Source organism: Miniopterus natalensis, chromosome 5 (genome assembly GCF_054644295.1).
Source record: "Miniopterus natalensis isolate mMinNat1 chromosome 5, mMinNat1.hap1, whole genome shotgun sequence".
NCBI classification, from domain to species: Eukaryota; Metazoa; Chordata; class Mammalia; order Chiroptera; family Miniopteridae; genus Miniopterus; species Miniopterus natalensis.
The window spans coordinates 74,351,933-74,371,460 of NC_142085.1; the positions used below are offsets into that span (position 1 = coordinate 74,351,933).

A 19,528-nucleotide genomic window follows, 5' to 3' on the forward strand; every position below is an offset into this window, starting at 1 on the left:
AACACCAAAAAAAGGTTGCAGGTTCGATCCCTGTCAGGGCATGTATGGGAGGCAACCAATCAATGTTTCTCTCACTCACCCTCTCTCTCTAAAAATCAACAAAATATATCCTCCGGTGAGGATTATAAAAAAAAAAAAAAAAAAAATCAGCTTTGTCTCATACCCTTTCTCCCTCTCCAAAAATTTGATACATATTTTGATCAACATCTTTACGCAGTATCTCCAGCCAGAGAGAAAGCTTAAATATTAAAGCAACCAAAAAAACAACAATTTATTAGAATCACCAGTGGATTTTTAAATAATTTATAATTTTGTTTTGCTTTCCTAGTTTTCTTTTATGCCATAATAAAATTTCCAAAATTAATTTTGTTCCCTATCTTTCTTAAATACAGCCAGTTTCCCCACTTACCTGTATCCAAATTATGGGATGGCAAGGCTGTTTTCAAGACAAGATTTTGAGAAGAAAGAACTATCTTAGTTACCCACTTGATTCCACAAATGTTCCGCTTTCCCCACTAATTTAAGGTCACTTGCTAAATTTATGTCTGAGCAACTTCATGAATCTTCATTAAGAAAATAAAAGAAAGATAAAGGCACTTACAGCAATTAAACAAAACAAAAGGTATAACTTTCCCAAAGCAGTGGGTTTCTGCCTTTTTCCTGATATCCACATAGCTGTGGGTTCCTGCAGCTATCTACTTCCACTTCATTTACCACAGTCTCAACTTTCATCTTGTCCCCTGTGGGCTGGGGTGGTGTTTGAAAGGACTCCCTGGGGCAGCTTATTTGGCAAGCAAATAGCTGGGACCTTTCAGTGGAGACTTGCACATTCTCTGGGCTTTGGGCTTACCAATCTCTCAGTGCTCCACAAAGAAGATGTGAACCAATTTGATCCAGCAAACCAGAAACAGGAACTGAATGGGCCTCTAACCAGGCCTCCAAAACAGGAAGCAGGGGACAGTCCCTGTCGCCACGAGAGAGGAACTGACCTGTTGCACAGAACTCTCAGAAGGCTGGCACCAGCCAAGGCCACAGGTGAGACAACGCCACACTGTGCTCTCATAATTAGGCTTCACCTACAAGTGGAACCAACTTGAACTACCAAATGATGAATGTCTTAAACACACCACAGGCGATGGAGTTGAGGAAAGAAACCAGGACCCCTGGAGCCTGGAAAGCAGGGTCAGTCACAATCTGCAGTTGACTATTCAGGATAAGAAATGGATGATCTAAAAACAAATTTACTTTTGTCCTTTGGAGTTTTCCTCTTAGTTTTGCTTTTCCCCCCAATTTTCTAGTAAAACTCTTTTTGGCAAATTGTAATTTTGCCTTCAAGAAAGCAAAAGGAAACACAGTGTTTTGGGTTCATAAAGGGTGGGTAATGGCGTGCCAGCAAAAAGTCAAAAGGTCAGAGAAAAAACATGTGCGGAGCATCACTGGGATACTTTTTTTTCATCCCCTCCTAACCACAGCTTTCCTTTATGAGTCTGACCAAGTTTGCTCCCTTGATAACTGTGCTACGGCTTGTTTCTTCCATGAAGAAACAGTGACTGAAAGGTGAGAAGAGACTGCAGGTAGTTTAGATCAGACGTTCTCAAATACTGCTCTGTTGATTGCCATGATACTTTTCACTCATCCATGGTGAAATAGGAAAAAAATAATAAATAATGAGTTTTTCCATACATTTACTATATGCAAAAAGCTAGCCTTTACTCTAAGGTTATGCCAGTCCCAGAATGCACCACAGCCCCTCCTCTCATCACCACCAATCCAAAGTGAGGTAGGTTCCTGGCCAAGATGATAACAAAACACAGAGGAAAGCAAAAGTTACTGATTCTAAAACAAGCACAGGTGCATTTAAAGTCCCAGTTTTAGGTTTCAGTAACATAATTTTCCTGAATGTTTAAAATAGTGAATGGGGCCCGGCCAGGCGTGGCCCGGCGGTTGAGCATCAACCTAGGATCCAGGCAATCAGGGTTAGATTCCCGGTCAGGGCACATGCCCGGGTTGTGGGCTCGATCAATGACTCTCTCATCATTGATGGTTCGTTCTCTCTCTCTCTCTCTCCCTCCCTCCCTCCCTTTCTCTGAAATCAATAAAGGGGTGTTTTTTGGGGTGTTTTTTTGAGACCCTGACAGTAGGGGGTCTGTGTGTCTGAAAGGAATAGCTCTATTTTCACTAATATTTGTATCATGGACGTCTCTTGGTTTTCATAGAGATTTACTGCCTACAATGCAGGGGACTGGGAATGTTAGCTTGGCATTTGCCATATGAGTGATAGTCTTGTATATATAAATACGATGTATTTTTGTAAAAGCTTTGATTGAACATTAGTTTCCCCTCAGAACAGGAATGAAAGACAGAATGACAAATGTAAAGAACAAATTAGATTACAGTTTAATGATCAAACAGGGAGAATCAGTGAAAACCTTTAACTGCAATCTATTCTTTAAAAAGACACCAGTACACATAGAGAGGAAGCTTGTGAAAATGTAACCAAGTTTTAAGTTCTTACTCATTCATTAAGTTGAGCTATTTGAACACTAACATTCCTTTTAAATGTTGAGGCCCTCATTAAGTTGTCCTTGCTTACCCTCCCATCGCAGTTCAGGTGTCACCTCTGAACCCACTGAACCCACCGCACCCACCAGTCTGATTCCAGAATGGGTTTCTTGGCCTGATTCCAGAATGTGTTTCTTCTGTGGACCTTCTCAGAGGCCCAGCTACAGCCAGGCTTTCAATCTGCCTTCCCCACCAACTCTCAACTCCTTAGGGAACATGATATATACAAGTCTATAGACTAAAATAATTCATTTTGTATTAATAATGTTATAATTTTAAAGTACAGAAATTGAGAGCTGAAGGGAGGGTGGTTTAATCATGACACTGGAGGTCTAGAAGTAGCAGGCCAACCCTCCACTCTTTTCTGAGATTTTAAATGACTTGCTCCCAATCAGAGAACCAAGGACCAGAGTCCAGATCTTGAAACTCCGGTTCCAATGCTCACACTACTCTGCCTTGCCTTTGCAAACTTACAAGATTAAATGAAGGAAATCAGAAATTTAGTTCAATCCTCCACTTCCATTCCTGGTCAATTTTACAAGCCTTTTTGGAGAAGATGAAAGGCCTTGCTCACAATTACATGGTTCAGAGCAGAGCCAAGATGGAAACTCAGATCTAAGCTGAGAGGCAGTGCTCTTCCCACTATATCATAATGATTCAGCTTTCAAATGAAGGTGTTGGATGTAGAGCAAAGGTCAGCATGGCCTAGGGACCAAAATCCTGCCAGGCCTGTTTTTGTACAGCTTACAAGCCAAAAATTTTTTAATGGTTGGAGGAAAAATTTGAAAAGAATTGTATTTTGTGAAATATATAAAATTCCAATTTCAGTGTCCATTAATAGTTTATTGGACTAATGCCATGATCATTTGTTTAGGTATCGTTTATGGCTGCTCTTACGTAACAACTGCAGAGTTGAAAAGTGAGAGAGACCTCCTGCAAAGTTTAAAATATTTACCATCTGGCCCTTCACACAAAACTCTGCCAAATCCTGGTGGAGGAGGAACATTTGCTTTCTTAGAAATCAGAAGAAAAGTTGGACTACCATCAAACTCAGCAATCCTCAGTTTAGAAATACAAAGGGTTTGGACAAAACTGATACCCATCTTCATTCTGTCACATCTTCACACTGAATGAGAGGGTTCAAAGTTCATGTCACTCGCACAGGCAGGCGTTAAGCTGAGAGAGGTGGCCTGCAAACACTGGTCTTCCTAGAGTGAGTCTTCCCAGCTATTCCACACTGCACCCAAATGGCTCAGAAGTTCCCTGCCAGCCCCCGTCACATGATTCTGAGAGAGAGAGAGCTTCTCTTGACTTTGAGGGTAAATCAGCCCAGCTAAATGGAGGCAGCCAGGGCAAAGCATGCCCTTTTAGTCAGCCACGGGAAGTGGAATCTGGCACTGACCAGTTGCTACCTGAATCGTGGAGCCAGTCATGGATCCCTTAGGTCTTCTCACCTAAGAAGGACAAGACGGTACTTCCTTCATAGGCTTGTTTGGATTAAATGAAATACAATTCAAACGTCAGGTCTAATCTATCTCCCTTTCCCAGGGACAGTATTTGGAGAATAAACAGTAAGTGAGCCTTGTTAGAAAAATTTCAGATTAGCTCACAATTTAAGATTTTTTTAATAGAGCCACATAAGAAAAGCTATCAGTGCAATAAAAATAAACTATTTGGTTGGGTGTTTCCCTCACATATCTTTCAGTTCTCTGAAGCTTCTTCCACATTATAATCCCAAAATAAGAGTGCTGTAATTTTTAGAAAAGTTATTATATAATTTTTATAGCAAGCAACCCAAAGAACCAAGCTACACTATATTATACTCATGTTCAGTTATGAAGACCAAGGCTGTAAAAAACCCAGAAAGTCCTAGTTTATTTAGTCTGACTTCCTTAACATGAAGTTCTTGTTCTTAAAATAGTCAACTTTGGATGAATTCCAAAACTAACATAAGCCTACTTCAGGTGTTTTGAAGAAATTGAAGAGAATTAGAACTCAAAATAAGATTGGAATATAAAACCTTTTATGTGATCACAAATGCAAGAACCTTACTGTCTGAAACCACCATTGTCCGCCCACACTTATAAAAATAAGTATATATTCTCAACACTGGTTGCACAGGGTACTAAAGGTTAATTTCAGTAATGTTATTATTTCTAATATTTGCTAACACATAGCTAATTGCTTCAGTCACTAGAACTGCAATAACACTGAAATCTGTGATAGGCTCAGAACATACTTATTTTTTCATGGATTATGCTAGCAATCCCTTTCATGGCCGGTTTAGTCTTAGTTATTAAGATAACATATCAGCGTTTTAAACAACGTTAAATTACACACTTTACAGCCCATCCTGGTATATGGGGTAATAAAAACAGATTCTAGTTCTTTCACTGAAATCCTAAGAAGATGCCACACAAGTTTAGTGTAAGTGACAAGGTTACTACTCTCGGAAACAATTACTTGAAAGTTCAGATTGATAAGAGATGGGAAATTCAAGCCAGTAAACTTGTTTAGGTACAATGAGTCGGGAAGATCGTGACAAGACATGCACACTGATAGCTACACACTCTGCGTGCGGCTGGCTTCGCGGCACGTCATGGTTTCTGTGCTCCCAGAACCACACAGAAAGAAAGGAGACCGTCACCTGCAACAATCACAGGTAGATGCAGGAGGGCAGCACGGGTCACACCTGACCCAAGGGAAACCGAGACCCTGAACGGAGAAGGGCTGATGAGGGCTAATGAACAGCAGTTCTTTCCGAGGACCCCGCGGACCCCAGGGCTCCAGCGCGGGCGCGGGTGAGCGGGTCGGTCCCTGGCAGACACGCGGGCTCTCGCACCGCCCCCCGCGGGCGCCGCTCGCTGCCCCGCAGGTGGGGCACGGAGCAAGGAGGAAGCATGCCTGCCGCCCTCAGGAGCCCATTTCCCCCACGCCGCGACCCCTCGCCGGGGAGGGCGGCCAAGGCGCGCATACGCACCTGCGTTGTAAAAGCGGTCCAGCACCGTGGTCTCCCCGAAGTCCAGTTTTCCGAAATGGAGGGTCTCCAGAGAGGCGCCCACCGACTCACACGCCTCCCGCAGGCTCTGCAGGGCCTCGGTCTCGGCCACCACCTGCTGCCCCTGGCTCTCTTCGTTGATCACGTATGCCACAGTGGTCCGTCGGCCGCCTCCGCCGCCAGAGTTGCCCCGGCAACGGGTGGCGCCGCTCCCGGAGGTGGCCGCGGGACACCCGGTGGCAGGGGCGGCGGCGCTCTCCACGTTCCAGAAGCTGCCCGGTGGCGGCGGCGGTAGCTGGTTCTCCTCGCCCTCGGCCGCCGCCGCCGCTCCTCCCCTCCGGCAGCCGCCGCCCTCGGCGAAGGCGAAGACGCCCGAGGGGGCTAAGGGTGGCACGGAGAAAGTGATGCCCTCGCCCGCCTCCGCGCTCATCTTTCCGGGCCGGGCTGCGGCGGCGGCGGCGTCCCCCGCGCAGCCGCTCCGTCTGGGCAGCCACAGCTCGGGGCTGCTCCGCGCGCGCCGGGCTAGGCAGCTGCCATCGCGAGTCGCGCCCTCCGCGCCGCGCCGACGCCTCCTCTCCGGCGCCCTTTCCCCCGAAGGGACGCCGCTGCCCGGGGGCGTCTCGCCCCTCCTCGGCGCCTCCGTGGCCGCGCCGCTCGCCCGCCGCAGGGGGTAGGGTACAGGGGGTGGGACAGCGCTTCCTTTCCTGGGCGGGCGGGCAGATCGGCGGGCAAACGTGCGCGGCCGTGCAGCTCAAGGGCGCCGCGTTGGGGGCGCGGAGCGTCCGGGTCCGTCAGAGCGCCGAGCGCCCTCCCTGCCCGCACGGAGCGTCCGGCTCGGTCAGATCGCGGCCCAGCTCCTTCCGCGCCGGGCGCGCGGGGCGGGGCGGGCCGGGCCCGGCCGGGGAGAGCGCCCCCTGGGCGGGGAGCGGAGCTACCTGGGCAGCACCTTACGCGCGGGCGGGCTCCCTGGGCGGCGCGTCGGGACAGATCCGCCTCCGTCCTCGGCGGCAGCTCCCCTTCCTCGCTTCTGTGCCTCCGACTCCCCGGCCTCCTTTTTCTCCAGACCGCTGCGGCCGCTTAGTGCCCGCGCCAGCCTCGCCGCCGGAGTCTCGGCGCTCCTCGCAGCCGCCTGCCCTGCGGGCCACCGGCTTCTTGCCGCCCACTCGTCGCGGCACCGAGCGGCAGGGCCCGCCCCAGAGGAGGCGCTGCTGGGAAGCTGGAGCCCGAACGAAACTGATCGCGCCCCGGCTCCCGGACCTCAGCCCCAGCGCGGCGCGGGGCCAAGGTTCTCCGCCAGCAACCCGGCCTCCACCTAAGAGGACCTGGAGCAGGCACAGCCCAAAGCGCACGCGACAACGGGGCGGCGCAAAAAGTCTCTCTCGCCAATGCTGGGGCCCCCGGAGCTTGCTCCAGAGGCGTTCGCAGCGTTTCCCGTGCCCACGGCGCCCCCTTCTGGGCCCTGCCGGGCTCGCTCGACGGCGCCGGTGGGAAGGACTCGGGCGGCCCCGGAGGCTGGCGCTGCTGAAGGCGGGAGGGTTTCCACCAGCTCCCAAACCCGAGGGTGGCTTAGCCGTGACCGTGGCGCTCTGGAAGTAGCAGGCCAGATTTATCAGGTCTTCCCTTGGCACATTTCACTTAAAAATTTCCAATAGCTGTGTTATCATTAATGAGTGATTGATTAGTTCCAACTCCTGGCCGAGTTAGCATTCTTATTTAGGATCTTAACAGTCTCCCCCCACCACACACACACACACACACCTGTGCCATATACTTGGGGTAGAAGACCAGGTCTATGCCGGATTTGGCAAATCATCGGCCGCCAGTTGAAAGATGGGAATTAAGTGACTTACTCTATTCTTTAAACTGCGCCCCGGGGTGGGGTGGGGGGAATGCTTGGATGGCTTAAGAGCATTCAGACAGCATCTACTTATTTAAAGAGCAAAAACATGTGGAAATTCTCAGAAAGCTTCTCCACAATGCTGTAACTTTAGGGAAACCAGTGAGAGTTGCAAGGAAATAAAGTCACAGGTTTGGGGCTTCCCATATCCAGGAACTGAAATTGAATTCTATGAAAAAGGTACAAGAATAATGCAAATTACATTCAAGCCTGGGGGGGGGAGGAGGAAAGAGTGGAGCAATAATGAGTTAAAAGGAGGGAGAAAACAGTAATGAGGAAGAAGAAAAAACCTCGCAGCTACACGATTGTGCCTCCAGGAAGCAGAGGCCTTAGCTCTTTCTAAATATATGTAGGATGATAGGAAATTTATAGTAAGGAAACTTCATACTCTTTAATAACAACTTGTCAAACCTGCAGACTCCTGTGGGAGATCATCGTGTACCCCATTCTGTCCTAAAACAATAAACACTGGAAATTCTTTAGGATCTTTTCCGGAAAACTAAAATGCCTAAATTCTCAAATAGCATTTTACTATGCAAAGAAGATTATATACATAAAGGTATTTTCCAAAAACCATAACCTCTTAGACCATTTCACCTTTGCTTCCCTTCCACATCTTTTCAGTCATTTTTATACACAATTTTTATTTTTGATCACTTTGTTTCACTTTGAATTGATTTAATAACTTTAAAGATGTTGTTGATTACTGACACCCAAACCCCAGTGCAATGCTGAAAGACTGTAGCCGGTCCTAAGGCTCTCTCACTAAGTAAATGGCATGGTTTAGCTAATTAAACTTACATGGCATGTGTTAGGTTGAACCATATGAAACTTCCATTTTTATAGCTGGTAAATAGTCAAATATGCATAAATTCAAATAGTTCAACCTTCAACGCAAATGTGCAGAATGCAAGCAGACAGAGGAGACAGGTGTGATGCCGGTACCCAGTGTGCCCTCAGCTTGCAAGCTTGGCTCAGGGTGTCCATCTAGAGAAATGAAAGCGTTTTTTCTAACTGAATCACCCAGAGGCTGTGCATTTTTGCAATTTGTCTATATAAAAGGAGTACTTTTTTCTAATCCAAAAAGGCACAAGCAAAATCATTGCCTATTTTGGGCTCTCAGATTTGTTTTTAAAGAGGCAAAATGGTGACTTTTTTTTTTTTAGATATATCTTTATTGATTTCAGAGAGAGGAAAGGCGAGGTAGAGAGAGAGATAGAAACACCAATGATGAGAGAGTCATTGATCGAGCCCGCAACCCGGGCATGTGCCCTGACTGGGAATCGAACCCCAATCGCCTGGATCCCAGGTCGATGCTCAACCGCTGAGCCACGCCCGGCCGGGCCAAGATGGTGACTTTTAAGCCTGAAACAGGCAAGGATCTCCTAGGTAGCTAGCTTTTATTTTAGGTAAGTAGTTTGCCTCTTTCTCTGTATCCTCAGATAAGTGAGAATACAATATACTGTACTCTTAATTCTAAAAAGTATTTAAGGCTACATGCAAAACAACATAAATATAACTTTAAATTATTAGAAACCGACAAAGCAACCAGTAAAAGTATCAAGCACCTGGGAAATATTCATAATTTAATTGATTGCTAAATTTAGCTCTGTGTGTTTTGGTTGCTATCCACATGAGGATACGAATATTCATGTGAAGAGTCAATTCTTTTTCTGGCATTAAATTCTATAAAGACTTTATTACATAGAATCAGATAGGACATGGGACAATAGAATGTAATTGAATATGGATTTGTAAAAAATTTTATGTTCCTCAAATTTGTTTAATATATTTAAAAGCCAAGAACATTATATTAAATATTAACTAAATGAAGGCATTTCAGAGGAATCTAAAATAATACAAATCAGATATAATGCTTTCTGGTTATATTACCTTAATGTGAGAAACCGAGGGGATTATATTTCTCACTGTAAGCTCACAACTTGGCATTCTACATTAGGGAAAAAAGAAACCCAAGAAAATAGAGAGATAACATATTGCTTAGATCTTACCATAAATAGCAGCTTTCCTAGAAGCTTTTGACAAGAATTAAATCACATCAGTGAGTGATAGAATTACATATAAAGATTCTATGACATCTTTACATATTAAAAAGACAAACCATCACAAGTGAAGTTTACTGATCAGAACTGTATTCTCAGAGTCAATATACATCCACTTAGAGATGGGCCTTGGGACACCTTGAGAACACCTGCAGATATGACAAAGAGAGTTTTCCTAATAAAGAAGTGAAGAAATATAAGGGAGAGATTTCTGCTTCTGATTATGACAGGTTAGGTAATTTGATATACCCTCTCACTGAAGGCATCAAAGAACTAACGAGATAATCAGGAACTATTTGGCCAGATTCTAGAAGAGAGGACAATGGCCCAGAGGATGTGCCTACAGCAGGTGCAGCTCCAGGTCTGGCAACTTTTTTGGACCTGAATTAGGCAGCTGAGAGGTTGACCTATATTTTTGACAACACCTGGAAGGACAAAAGTAAGGATGATACAGCCTATAAGTCAGGGTGAACTAGAAGTAAAACAATCCAGATAGCAGCCCTACCTCCAGACATCTGAGTAAGCCATGAAAAAAGTCTCAAACCCTGAAATTGGATTGAGGTAATGCCAGGATCTGATCATCAAAATTCATTCCAGAGGAAGCTGACATCATCCTGGGCCATGGGTTATTTCTACAAATATAAGATCTGTGGATGTAAGCCAACATTTGAGTGTGTTGTAGAATGGTGTGACTAGGAGCAAGAATATGAATTGTAATCCTGACTTTGCTATCTGTTCCTGAATTTTCCCCCTCTGGGTCCATTCTCTATTCATATCCCCACAGTCTTTGTATGAATCAAATCAGTGAGTTCCCTTACTCTCTGTTTTCCAATTGGGTTTGGTCAATGCAGATCCCTGGCAGGGGATCTGAGGAAGGAAGGATATTGGGACCCTGTGAGTTGGCTGAGGCTGACTCTGTTCCTCAATAGGAACTCATTGCTTTTCTCAAGTGGCAGATGCTATAGGACTCACTTTCTTACAGGGTCTCATAACTGTCCCTCACTTTGTCCTTTGGCACCTGGAAATAATGATAGCTCTGAAGTTGTTAGCCCCAAGTTCTTGCACAATCCCTTGAAGCTTTCCTAAACCCTTTCCATACCTTTGTAATTAGTCTTTTTGTAAATAAAACCATCTCAAACTATCCTGTTTCCTGTTGAGACTCTGATAACTACCAATGAGCTTTTAGAAATTAGACTAATTTAACCTCTTTGGGCCTGTTTCTCCATCCATAAAATAAAATGTTGAATTAAACTGAAAATCCTTTGAAGCTCTGATGTGCTATGTTTAAGTATTCAGTTGAGATACCAGTTATCATACTGAATTAAAATGCGTAAAAAATGAAGATGCCACTGGAAAACCAAATAGTAGATGAGGGAACTTTCTCTTTATAGAAATATTTCAGCTAATACATATAAAAAGTCTAAGGTAGTTAGAATATCATCATTTTGCAACTCTTAGGGGATTTGGATCCAGGTATGGACCATCAATAGCCACTAGTAGCTCTAAGAGAGAGATAACCCGATATCATATGACTCGATGAAAACACACCACCAATTATGAGGTAGGCATACCAAAAACAGTGGGCATGAATCTCATCAAAGCCTTAAATCCAAGTCTGAGAGTCAATGACTGATTCCAGGGAACAGAGACTAAAATACTCTGGAGACGCATCAATTAGAATCTAGACTATGGGAAACTAAACTCTACAAGACAAATAGCTAATTTTCATGCACAATTAAGTTTCTACCATTGTAACTGATGCCATGTTCATTTTCTAGTAATAACATGGTCCAATGGGATTCATTTCCAGTTGAAAAATAATAACAATAAGTGCCCACCACCATGCTAACTGCTTTATATGTATATCTCAAATCTTCCATCCTTATAGATGAGGAGCCCTTGCGGGAAAATGGTTACCCAGTGCCAGACAAGAAATTAGTGACAAGAGCAGGGTTTCAATCCAGAGCCTGTGCTATTATCCATTGCCCCTAATTGTAATGAAGTGATAAGATTATCGGGTCAGCCTGCATTTTTGTTCTGGACATGCACCCAGTTCACCTAACAGCCATATAAAGTTTAAAAGAAGGGAGATGGGTACTTGAGACAGAGTCTATTTGCCAAATTTGGAATTAAAATATCATCTCGAAAGACCATTTTTACTTATTCTGGCAGCTATATACAGTGGCTGTGTTTCCAAACTCTTCCATTGGAAGCCAGGGAGAGTGAAGTCTTGGGGAAACATCTGAGGCTGAAGTCAACAAGGCTGGATGTTGTTTGATGCCTCCGTTTTGTCTTGAAGATTGACATGTTTCATAATTTATGCTATTTTTAATATACAAAATCATGTTTTGGAATTTTTTAATCTTTATTGATTTCAGAGAGAGGAAGGGAGAGAGAGGTAGAAACATCAATGATGAGAGAGTCATCATTGATCAGCTGCCTCCTGCACGCCCCCCACCGGGGATCGAGCCTGCAACCCGGGCATGGGCCCTGACCAGGAATCGAACTGCGATCTCCTGGATCCTAGGTCGATGCTCAACCGCTGAGCCATGCCCAGCAGGGCCATTTTGAATTTCTTAATTCTCCAAGAAAAGTCTGCAAAATGAACCTTGTTTCTTTGGATATGCAGTAGCTTCAAATTCTTTCTTCGTCCACTTCAGCAAACTTCTGAGTGATGGTTCTCAGCCATGGGCAAAGATTAGACTCACACAAGGAACTTTACACTGACCCCCGAAATCCAGCAGATTTGTGATTTAACTAAGTTTAAATATGGGACTCCTTCAATATGCCTATAGAACTTAATAAAGCAACTTTATCATATAGAGATCTTCTTCTTGCAGTTCTTTTCATCTTAAGCAATTCAGTAAATGCTTTAAAATGAACAGACTTACTAGAGCTTAGCTACATAAGTAGTACTAGGAACTTCAGTGCCTAAAGAGATTAAAATAAACTCTAAAGGTGAGTAAAATGATCCTCCTCAGGCAAGCATAGACATCTGTCCTACTGTTCCTCTTGCAGAAACCCTATTAGTGGGTAATGACACCCCCAAATTTTTAGCATAAAAGCTTACCTTGAATTTTATTATAAACCATTTTAAAATCATGCATTACTTATAAAGGACTTAAAATATAAGGAATAAGTGACTTTTTTGAATTAAGTGTATGTTATATTGAATGACCACTATAAAAGCTATGATAGAATCCAATCTGTTAAGATATTAAGACAAAAAAATTTTTACCTGGGTTTTTCACCACAAACTTACCATCTACATTCTTTTTTGAATCACCATAATCTAGCAAGTATTTAAGTCTAAATATAAATGCCAAGAGTGTTCAGGAAATGGTTAAAGTAAAAGTAAAAAGTAAGAAAGGAAAACGTGGCCATTTAATTTTAAAGTAATTAAAATTAAATAAAAATAAAATTTAGCTTTCTAGTCACAGTAGCTACATTTCAAGTACTCAATGGCCATATGTGGCTTGTGGTTATTTTACTGGTTTAATAAACTGTGATATAGTCACTAAATGGAGTACTATGCAACTATTTAAAAAGGAATGTTGACTATCTCTATACATAACCATGTTGTTTGCTTTTCTGGTTATTTACACTGGAAGGATAATTCTAGGCCCTATTTCTCTTTCATGGCTAGAATCAAAAATCCAAGTAACTATTTTTTTTAAAGTAATGTGTTACATTGCAATTGAATTCTGTAATATATACACATACACAAACGTGTCTCAATTTCTTAATAAAATGGCAACATACTATATATAATTCCCTACTTTCTGTATTTTTATGTATTAGGCAAAAGGCAGTGCATGGTGGGGAACCTTGAAAAATGGTAAATGAGTGAGGTGACCATTTTGTCAGGAGGCAATTACTGGATAGTGGTGTAGGGAGGGAGAACAGCAACAGAGGCCAGATGCCTTCAGTTGAGGATAAAAAGATTGGAATTCGAGAATACTTAGTGGTTAGAATGCGAAGGACAGAATATTCAAGAGGAAGAAGTTATGCAGAGCCTGCAGAGAATTCCAGAAATCTGCATACAAAATCCTTAGAGTCTTTGAATACCATTCTGCACATGTATAGGCCAAAACCTTGTAAGGTCAGAAAGAACAACTTCTGAGGAAAGTATCAGGGAGCTAGAACATGAACAATTTCAAGAACTTACACAAAGCTGGTAATAATTTAGGTTCTCTCCAGCCAGTGCAGAGAGACCTCATTGAATACATGGAGCATTTAGAAGAGATCCTAGAAAAATCACAACTTAGAAGAGGTCCTAGAAAAGTTACAATTTACAAGTGAGCTAGATTATCCCTAGAAAAAAGGCCATTTAGGCCTGCCTTAAAAAGAAGCTTACAAACAAGAAAGTTTACCCATAAATTAAAAAAAAAAAGATATCCTTTAAAGAAGTATAACAAAAATATAACATTCAATAAAGTAAAACCCATAACATCTGGCATCCTATCAAAACTTAACAAAGGATTAAAAAAAAGTGACTCTTAGCAAGGAGAAAAATCAGTTGTAGAAATAGATCCAGAAATGACAGAGATGATGTCTAACAGATGAAGACATTAAAACAGTCATGATGAATATGCACAAATGCTCAAAGTTGAAAAGAACACATGGACATAATGAGGAGAGAAATGAAAGATATAACAAAGAACCAAATGGAATTCCTGGATGTGAAAATGCAGTATTTAAAATTAAAACTTAATTGACTGGTAAATAGCAAATTAGACCCTACAGAAATAGACACTTCAGGTCAGCGAACTTGAAGTAATAGAAACAGAATTTATCTGAAATTAACCACAAAGAAAAAAGACTAGAAAAAGAAATGGCAGCGCCTAGAGAACTGTGGGACAATATTAAGTGGTCTAAAATACATGTAATTTGAGACTCAGAAATGTTAAAGGAGATTCTTCTGGTGAAAGCTCTCAAATTTACTTTGCTCCGTTTTCTGAGCTACAAGTTGCTTTTGGTTTTCAAAAGACAAGCATTCCCATATCAAGCTTATACTATGGTATGTATTATTATACTTTAAAAATATGTTTTGTATAAACCCAAATTATTCTCCCAATTAGTACTATCCTGACTCAATACCAGTTACAGTCTTTCATTTTCCAGGAGGATGATAAAAAATTATCTTGATATCTGGAATTCCATATGAATAGCAGAGATTGACACGTGTAAATATAGGCTGCCCTCAAGATTGTCTGAAATCTTCTGATGTAAGGGCCCAACATACATTTAAAAACAAAACAAAACACCTAAACACCCAGGTAATATTTCTATTACCTTTATTTTAATTACAGATAACTTTAATCTCTAGAACAGAAATCTAATTTGTAAGAGGCTTTGAATAAATACAAACTATTGTCTTAATGGTTTGTGAACTAAAACCTCCAAAAGTCAACCTAGAAAAAATTTTAAATCGTATTTTATTTTTTATCTAGATAATAACATTTAATTAAATTGATCACTATGATGATTAATGGTATATGTTAACTTGGCTGTAGTGCCTAGTTGTTTAAGAAAACACTAGTCCAAATGTTGCTGTGAAAGTATTTTGTAGAATGATTAACAATTACAATAGTTAACTTTACATAGATAACTCTCCATAATGTTGGTGGGCCTCATTCAATCAGTTGAAGGCCTGAAGAGGAAAGATTTAGGTTTCCTGGAAATGAAATTCTGCCTCGAGGCTGTAACAGAGAAAAACTGCCTGAGTTTCTAGTGTGCCCTACAATCACACTAGCCAGTCTCTCGAAATCTTTTTCTCTCTTACACACACACACACACACACACACACACACACACACACACACACACACACACTAACTGATACAATCACTTATATCAAACAATGAGTTAAATGCTAAACATTTAAACTTTACCCAGAATTTCAAAGTGGAAACTTCTTTATAATTCAGAAGATTTTCAATTTTCCTAACTCGTGCTAAAACTAATTCACAAAATATACACACTTTAAGCACAATAATTGCATTTGGAACCCATGCTTTGAATTACATTTACATAAACTTAACTAATTTTGGTACATAATTCCAAATTTGTGCATGAAATCAAATACACCATGTCCCAATTTCCAATTTTGTATTCTTTAGTAACTATAGTTACCACTTATGAGGAAACTAATAAAAGTATATCCTTTAAAAATTAAGATAAAAATTTAAATCTCCCCGATTCATTGTAGAATATTTTATCCTTTCAGATATTTAAAATATATTTAATACAAAATACCCTAATTTGGAATGTTTAAAATAAACCTGAAATTCATAAATCATTTTTCTACCAAAAATGAGGGGATAGTTAGTTTGATCCCCATCTTTGTCAAACCAGAGGCTTTATTTAAAACTAGACAATATATGAAACTCATTTTTTCTCCTTTATTTATTTGAAGTTCTTTGCCTATTTCCTATCTCTGAAGTTGCTTTGAAGTCTTTATTCTTCTTCTGTGCCTATCGAACTTAAAAAAAATTTTTTTTTTGAGCTTACAACTGATTTTGGAATAATATACTATTCTTAAAATTTTAATTTACACCACTTTTAACTTCATAAAAATACATTCATAGTCACCTTTTCTGAATAAAAGTATTTTCAAGGAAAATAGTCAACTTCCAGTTCTTGATGTTCTATGTATTTTACCAATCAAAGCCACCTAAATTCAACTAAACCATGTTTGGACTACACCAATCTTAGATAATCGTTCCTGAGCCCTGAGATCTTGGAGTGCCATTTGTATTTTAATAGACTTCTGTTTGTATGGTTCACAGAGCTCCAAGCTCTTCCTGGGAAGAACAAAAACTTTTATCTGTAAAACAGATTACCTCGCCCTGTAAACCAGGGTCTTAACATTTGCGAATATTTTAAATCCAGCAACTGCTCACTGCCTTCTGTTTCACTGGGATTCTTTATTTCAAACACAGACAGTTCTTTGCCATTATAGTCCATGCTTATTCTGATTGCCAATTTCCAAAGTACTAAGGTTTAGAATATGGGGAAATTAATTTCTCCTGACCTCTCCTGGGGAGGTGTCTTTAGTCCATCTTAGATAGGTAGGACAAAGTCCATTGGAGCACAGCACTTTTATAAGTCACAGATCCTGGTAATTCTAAATCCATTATTTTAAAAATATTCACCAGGACATTCAGCCAGCTTCTCTTCTAAGTGGAAGGCAATGAAAAGAGTGCCAGGGAATAACTTTGACTAGTGTGTCTTGGGTTATGTGCAGTTCTGGAATCCACCCTGTATCTAGATCAAGATATGATGAGAGGCTCAGTCTTGGTCTTAACCCCAGGCCTGTGTATGAGGGGGTAGTATGGAATTGAGAAGTAAAGGGCAAATTGAGATAAAAGCTCAGTATTCTTTGTCCTATAGCCTAATTGCATTTAAAAGCAGACTCTTCAAGTAATTAATTTAAAAACTCACAGAGAATAAATTTCTAGTACCTGTAATGGAATTTCATACAGTCCTTAACTTGACTTCAATCCACACCCCTAGCAAGCCTGGGCTCCACTTGGAAAGTTAAGTGTGGGAAGGGGTGTGAAGGGAAGGCAAGGAGGGATAGGAGAAGATAAGATATATTTCATGTCTCCTGTTCTTTAATTTTCCAATTCAACTCAAGTTAAACATTTATGGAAGGTTACTATATATTGAGCATTATTTAAGATTCTGGAGACACAAACAAATTAGACCTGGACTTCACTTCAGGGTGCCCCAATCCAGTACAGGAATGTGACTGATTTATTTATATGTTTAATCGTTTTAATTCTAGAAAATCTCGCCAGTGGAATGAAATATTTTACAATGCTAGAGTCATGTATTGCTGGGTAAGGAGTGGCTACTATCTCAGAGCCCCTCGGAATTTTTTTCTGTGGTCAGAATCACCATAAACAGTTTACCCAGCTGAAACCAGCCTCTGTCCTTCCCAGAGAGAAACCACGCTATTTTTAGCTTAGATTCTATAAATCCTTCTGCGCTACTCTTTGCCAAGGATCCAGCTGCTTTGTGTTTGCTCACTTCAATATTATATTAACCTCTTTTTAGCATTGCAAAGAAACTTAAGAATCTTTTCAGTTTAACCTTTGTAGTACTACAAAAAATAAAGTGAGAGTTTAGGCTTGTATCATGTTGCGTTCGCTCAATGACAATATTTCCTGAATGCCTATATCCTTAGGACATATCAGTGAACATAACAGGCAAAGATTCCTGGCTCAATGGAATGTTATTCCAGCTACTCTACATAATAAAAATTCCAAATCATTGAGGCTTAGGAAAGATACAAATTTTTCTCTCATATATAAAGTGCGGATTTAGTCAGTTCAGGGCTCTATTGGTGGCTCCATCGTCATTAAGGATCTTGACCCTTCAATCATTTCTTCTTTCTCAGCCTTATCTCATAGCTTCCATTCTCAGGGTCACCTCATGATCAGAAAATGGCTGTTGTGGTCCAGCCATCATGTCCAGATTCCAGGGAGCTGGAAAAATAGGAGTGTAGGCAAAGGGGCATGCCAGCGTGCTAGTCAGCTCTTTTAAAATAGTTGTCCTAGAAGCCTCACCCAACTGTGTCTCCTTAGGGAAGGGACATCTGCCAGGGAGAAGGGAAACAAGCTTTAACCCTGGGCACATATATGCAACCTAAGTTTAGGAGTTTTGTCACCAGGGGAGAAGGGGAGAATGGATACTGGATACGCAGCAATCTCTGTCACAGGTATCTTAATCACCACACGATGTGCTTGTGTGCATGTGTGTATCGACAGATGATAGATGACAGATAGATAGAAAGATGTATTAGAAGAAATTTTAGAGCATCACGTGGGGAGTTGTCATATACATGTAGTACTTTTGGGGTTGTTGTATGGGCTCTTTTATTTTTATTGTGTTTATTTATTTATTTATTTTTTTTTTATTTTTTCAGGCTAGCTGACTTTGCTAGTTAGTTCTACCTAACATTGAGAGAATGAATACCAACATTTTACAAATATCCAGGAAACAGAATAGGAAGAAACAGTTCCCAGCTCATTTTCTTTTACCCATCATGCTTTTGGTGTCATAGCTAAGAACGCTGCCTAATCCAAGGTCACAAAGATTTCTCAGGGCCAATGTTACCCTGATACCAAAGTCAGACAAAGATATCACAAGAAAAATACAAAATATTAGCAAACCAAATTCAATAATATATAAAGAATTATATACCATGACCAAGTGGAGTGATTTCAGGAATGCAAAGTTTTTTTTGAATCTTTTTAAAAAATTTTTTGTTTAAAATATTACAGATGTTCCTTTTTCTCCCCAATGACCCATTCCACCTCATCCCACACACCTCCCCAGTCCCTCTCCCCACCATTGTCCATGTCCTTGGGTTGTGCATATATGCATATAAATTCTTTGGTTAATCTCTCCCCCCTCCACCCATCCACCCTCCTCCATCCCTCTAACATTCTTCAGTCTCATCTATGCTTCCATGTCATTGAATCTATTCTGTTCATCAGTTTATTAAGTTCTTTAAATTCCACATATAAGCGAGATCATGTGATGTTTGTCTTTCTCTGCCTGGCTTATTTCGCTTAGCATAATACTCTCCAGGTCCATCCATACTGTCCCAAAGGATACGAGATTCTTCTTCTTTATAGCTGCGTAGTATTCCATGGTGTGAATGTCCCACAGCTTTTTATCTACTCATCTACTGATGGGCACTTGGGCTGTTTCCAGATCTTAGCTATTGTAAACTGTGCTGCTGTGAACATAGGGGTGCATTTATTTTTTCGGATTAGTGTTTCAGGATTCTTAGGATACATTCCTGGAAGTGGGATCACTGGGTCAAAAGGCAGCTCCATTTTTAATTTTTTGAGGAACTTCCATACTGTTTTCCATGTATGGGCTCTTTTAAAAAATCATATCTATAAATTCTAACTTTAAGTATTAGACTTCTGCCCATCTTTAAATTTTTAGAATGCTGATTATCCCACCTAGACAGTTAGTGTCTAAGGA

The 19,528-nt window shown here is 41.2% G+C and overlaps 1 protein-coding gene across 1 annotated transcript in view; it reads right to left on the bottom strand.

Annotated features, from left to right (window-relative positions):
- MAP3K5 (mitogen-activated protein kinase kinase kinase 5) overlaps positions 1-5,990 on the bottom strand; it is a 157,531-nt gene extending 151,541 nt beyond the window's left edge. Inside the window, exon 1 of the mRNA XM_016204919.2 lies at positions 5,543-5,990. Within this exon, the coding sequence (XP_016060405.2) occupies positions 5,543-5,990 (448 nt within the window). The remainder of the gene's footprint in view (positions 1-5,542) is intronic.
- Between the last annotated feature and the right edge of the window lie 13,538 nt (positions 5,991-19,528).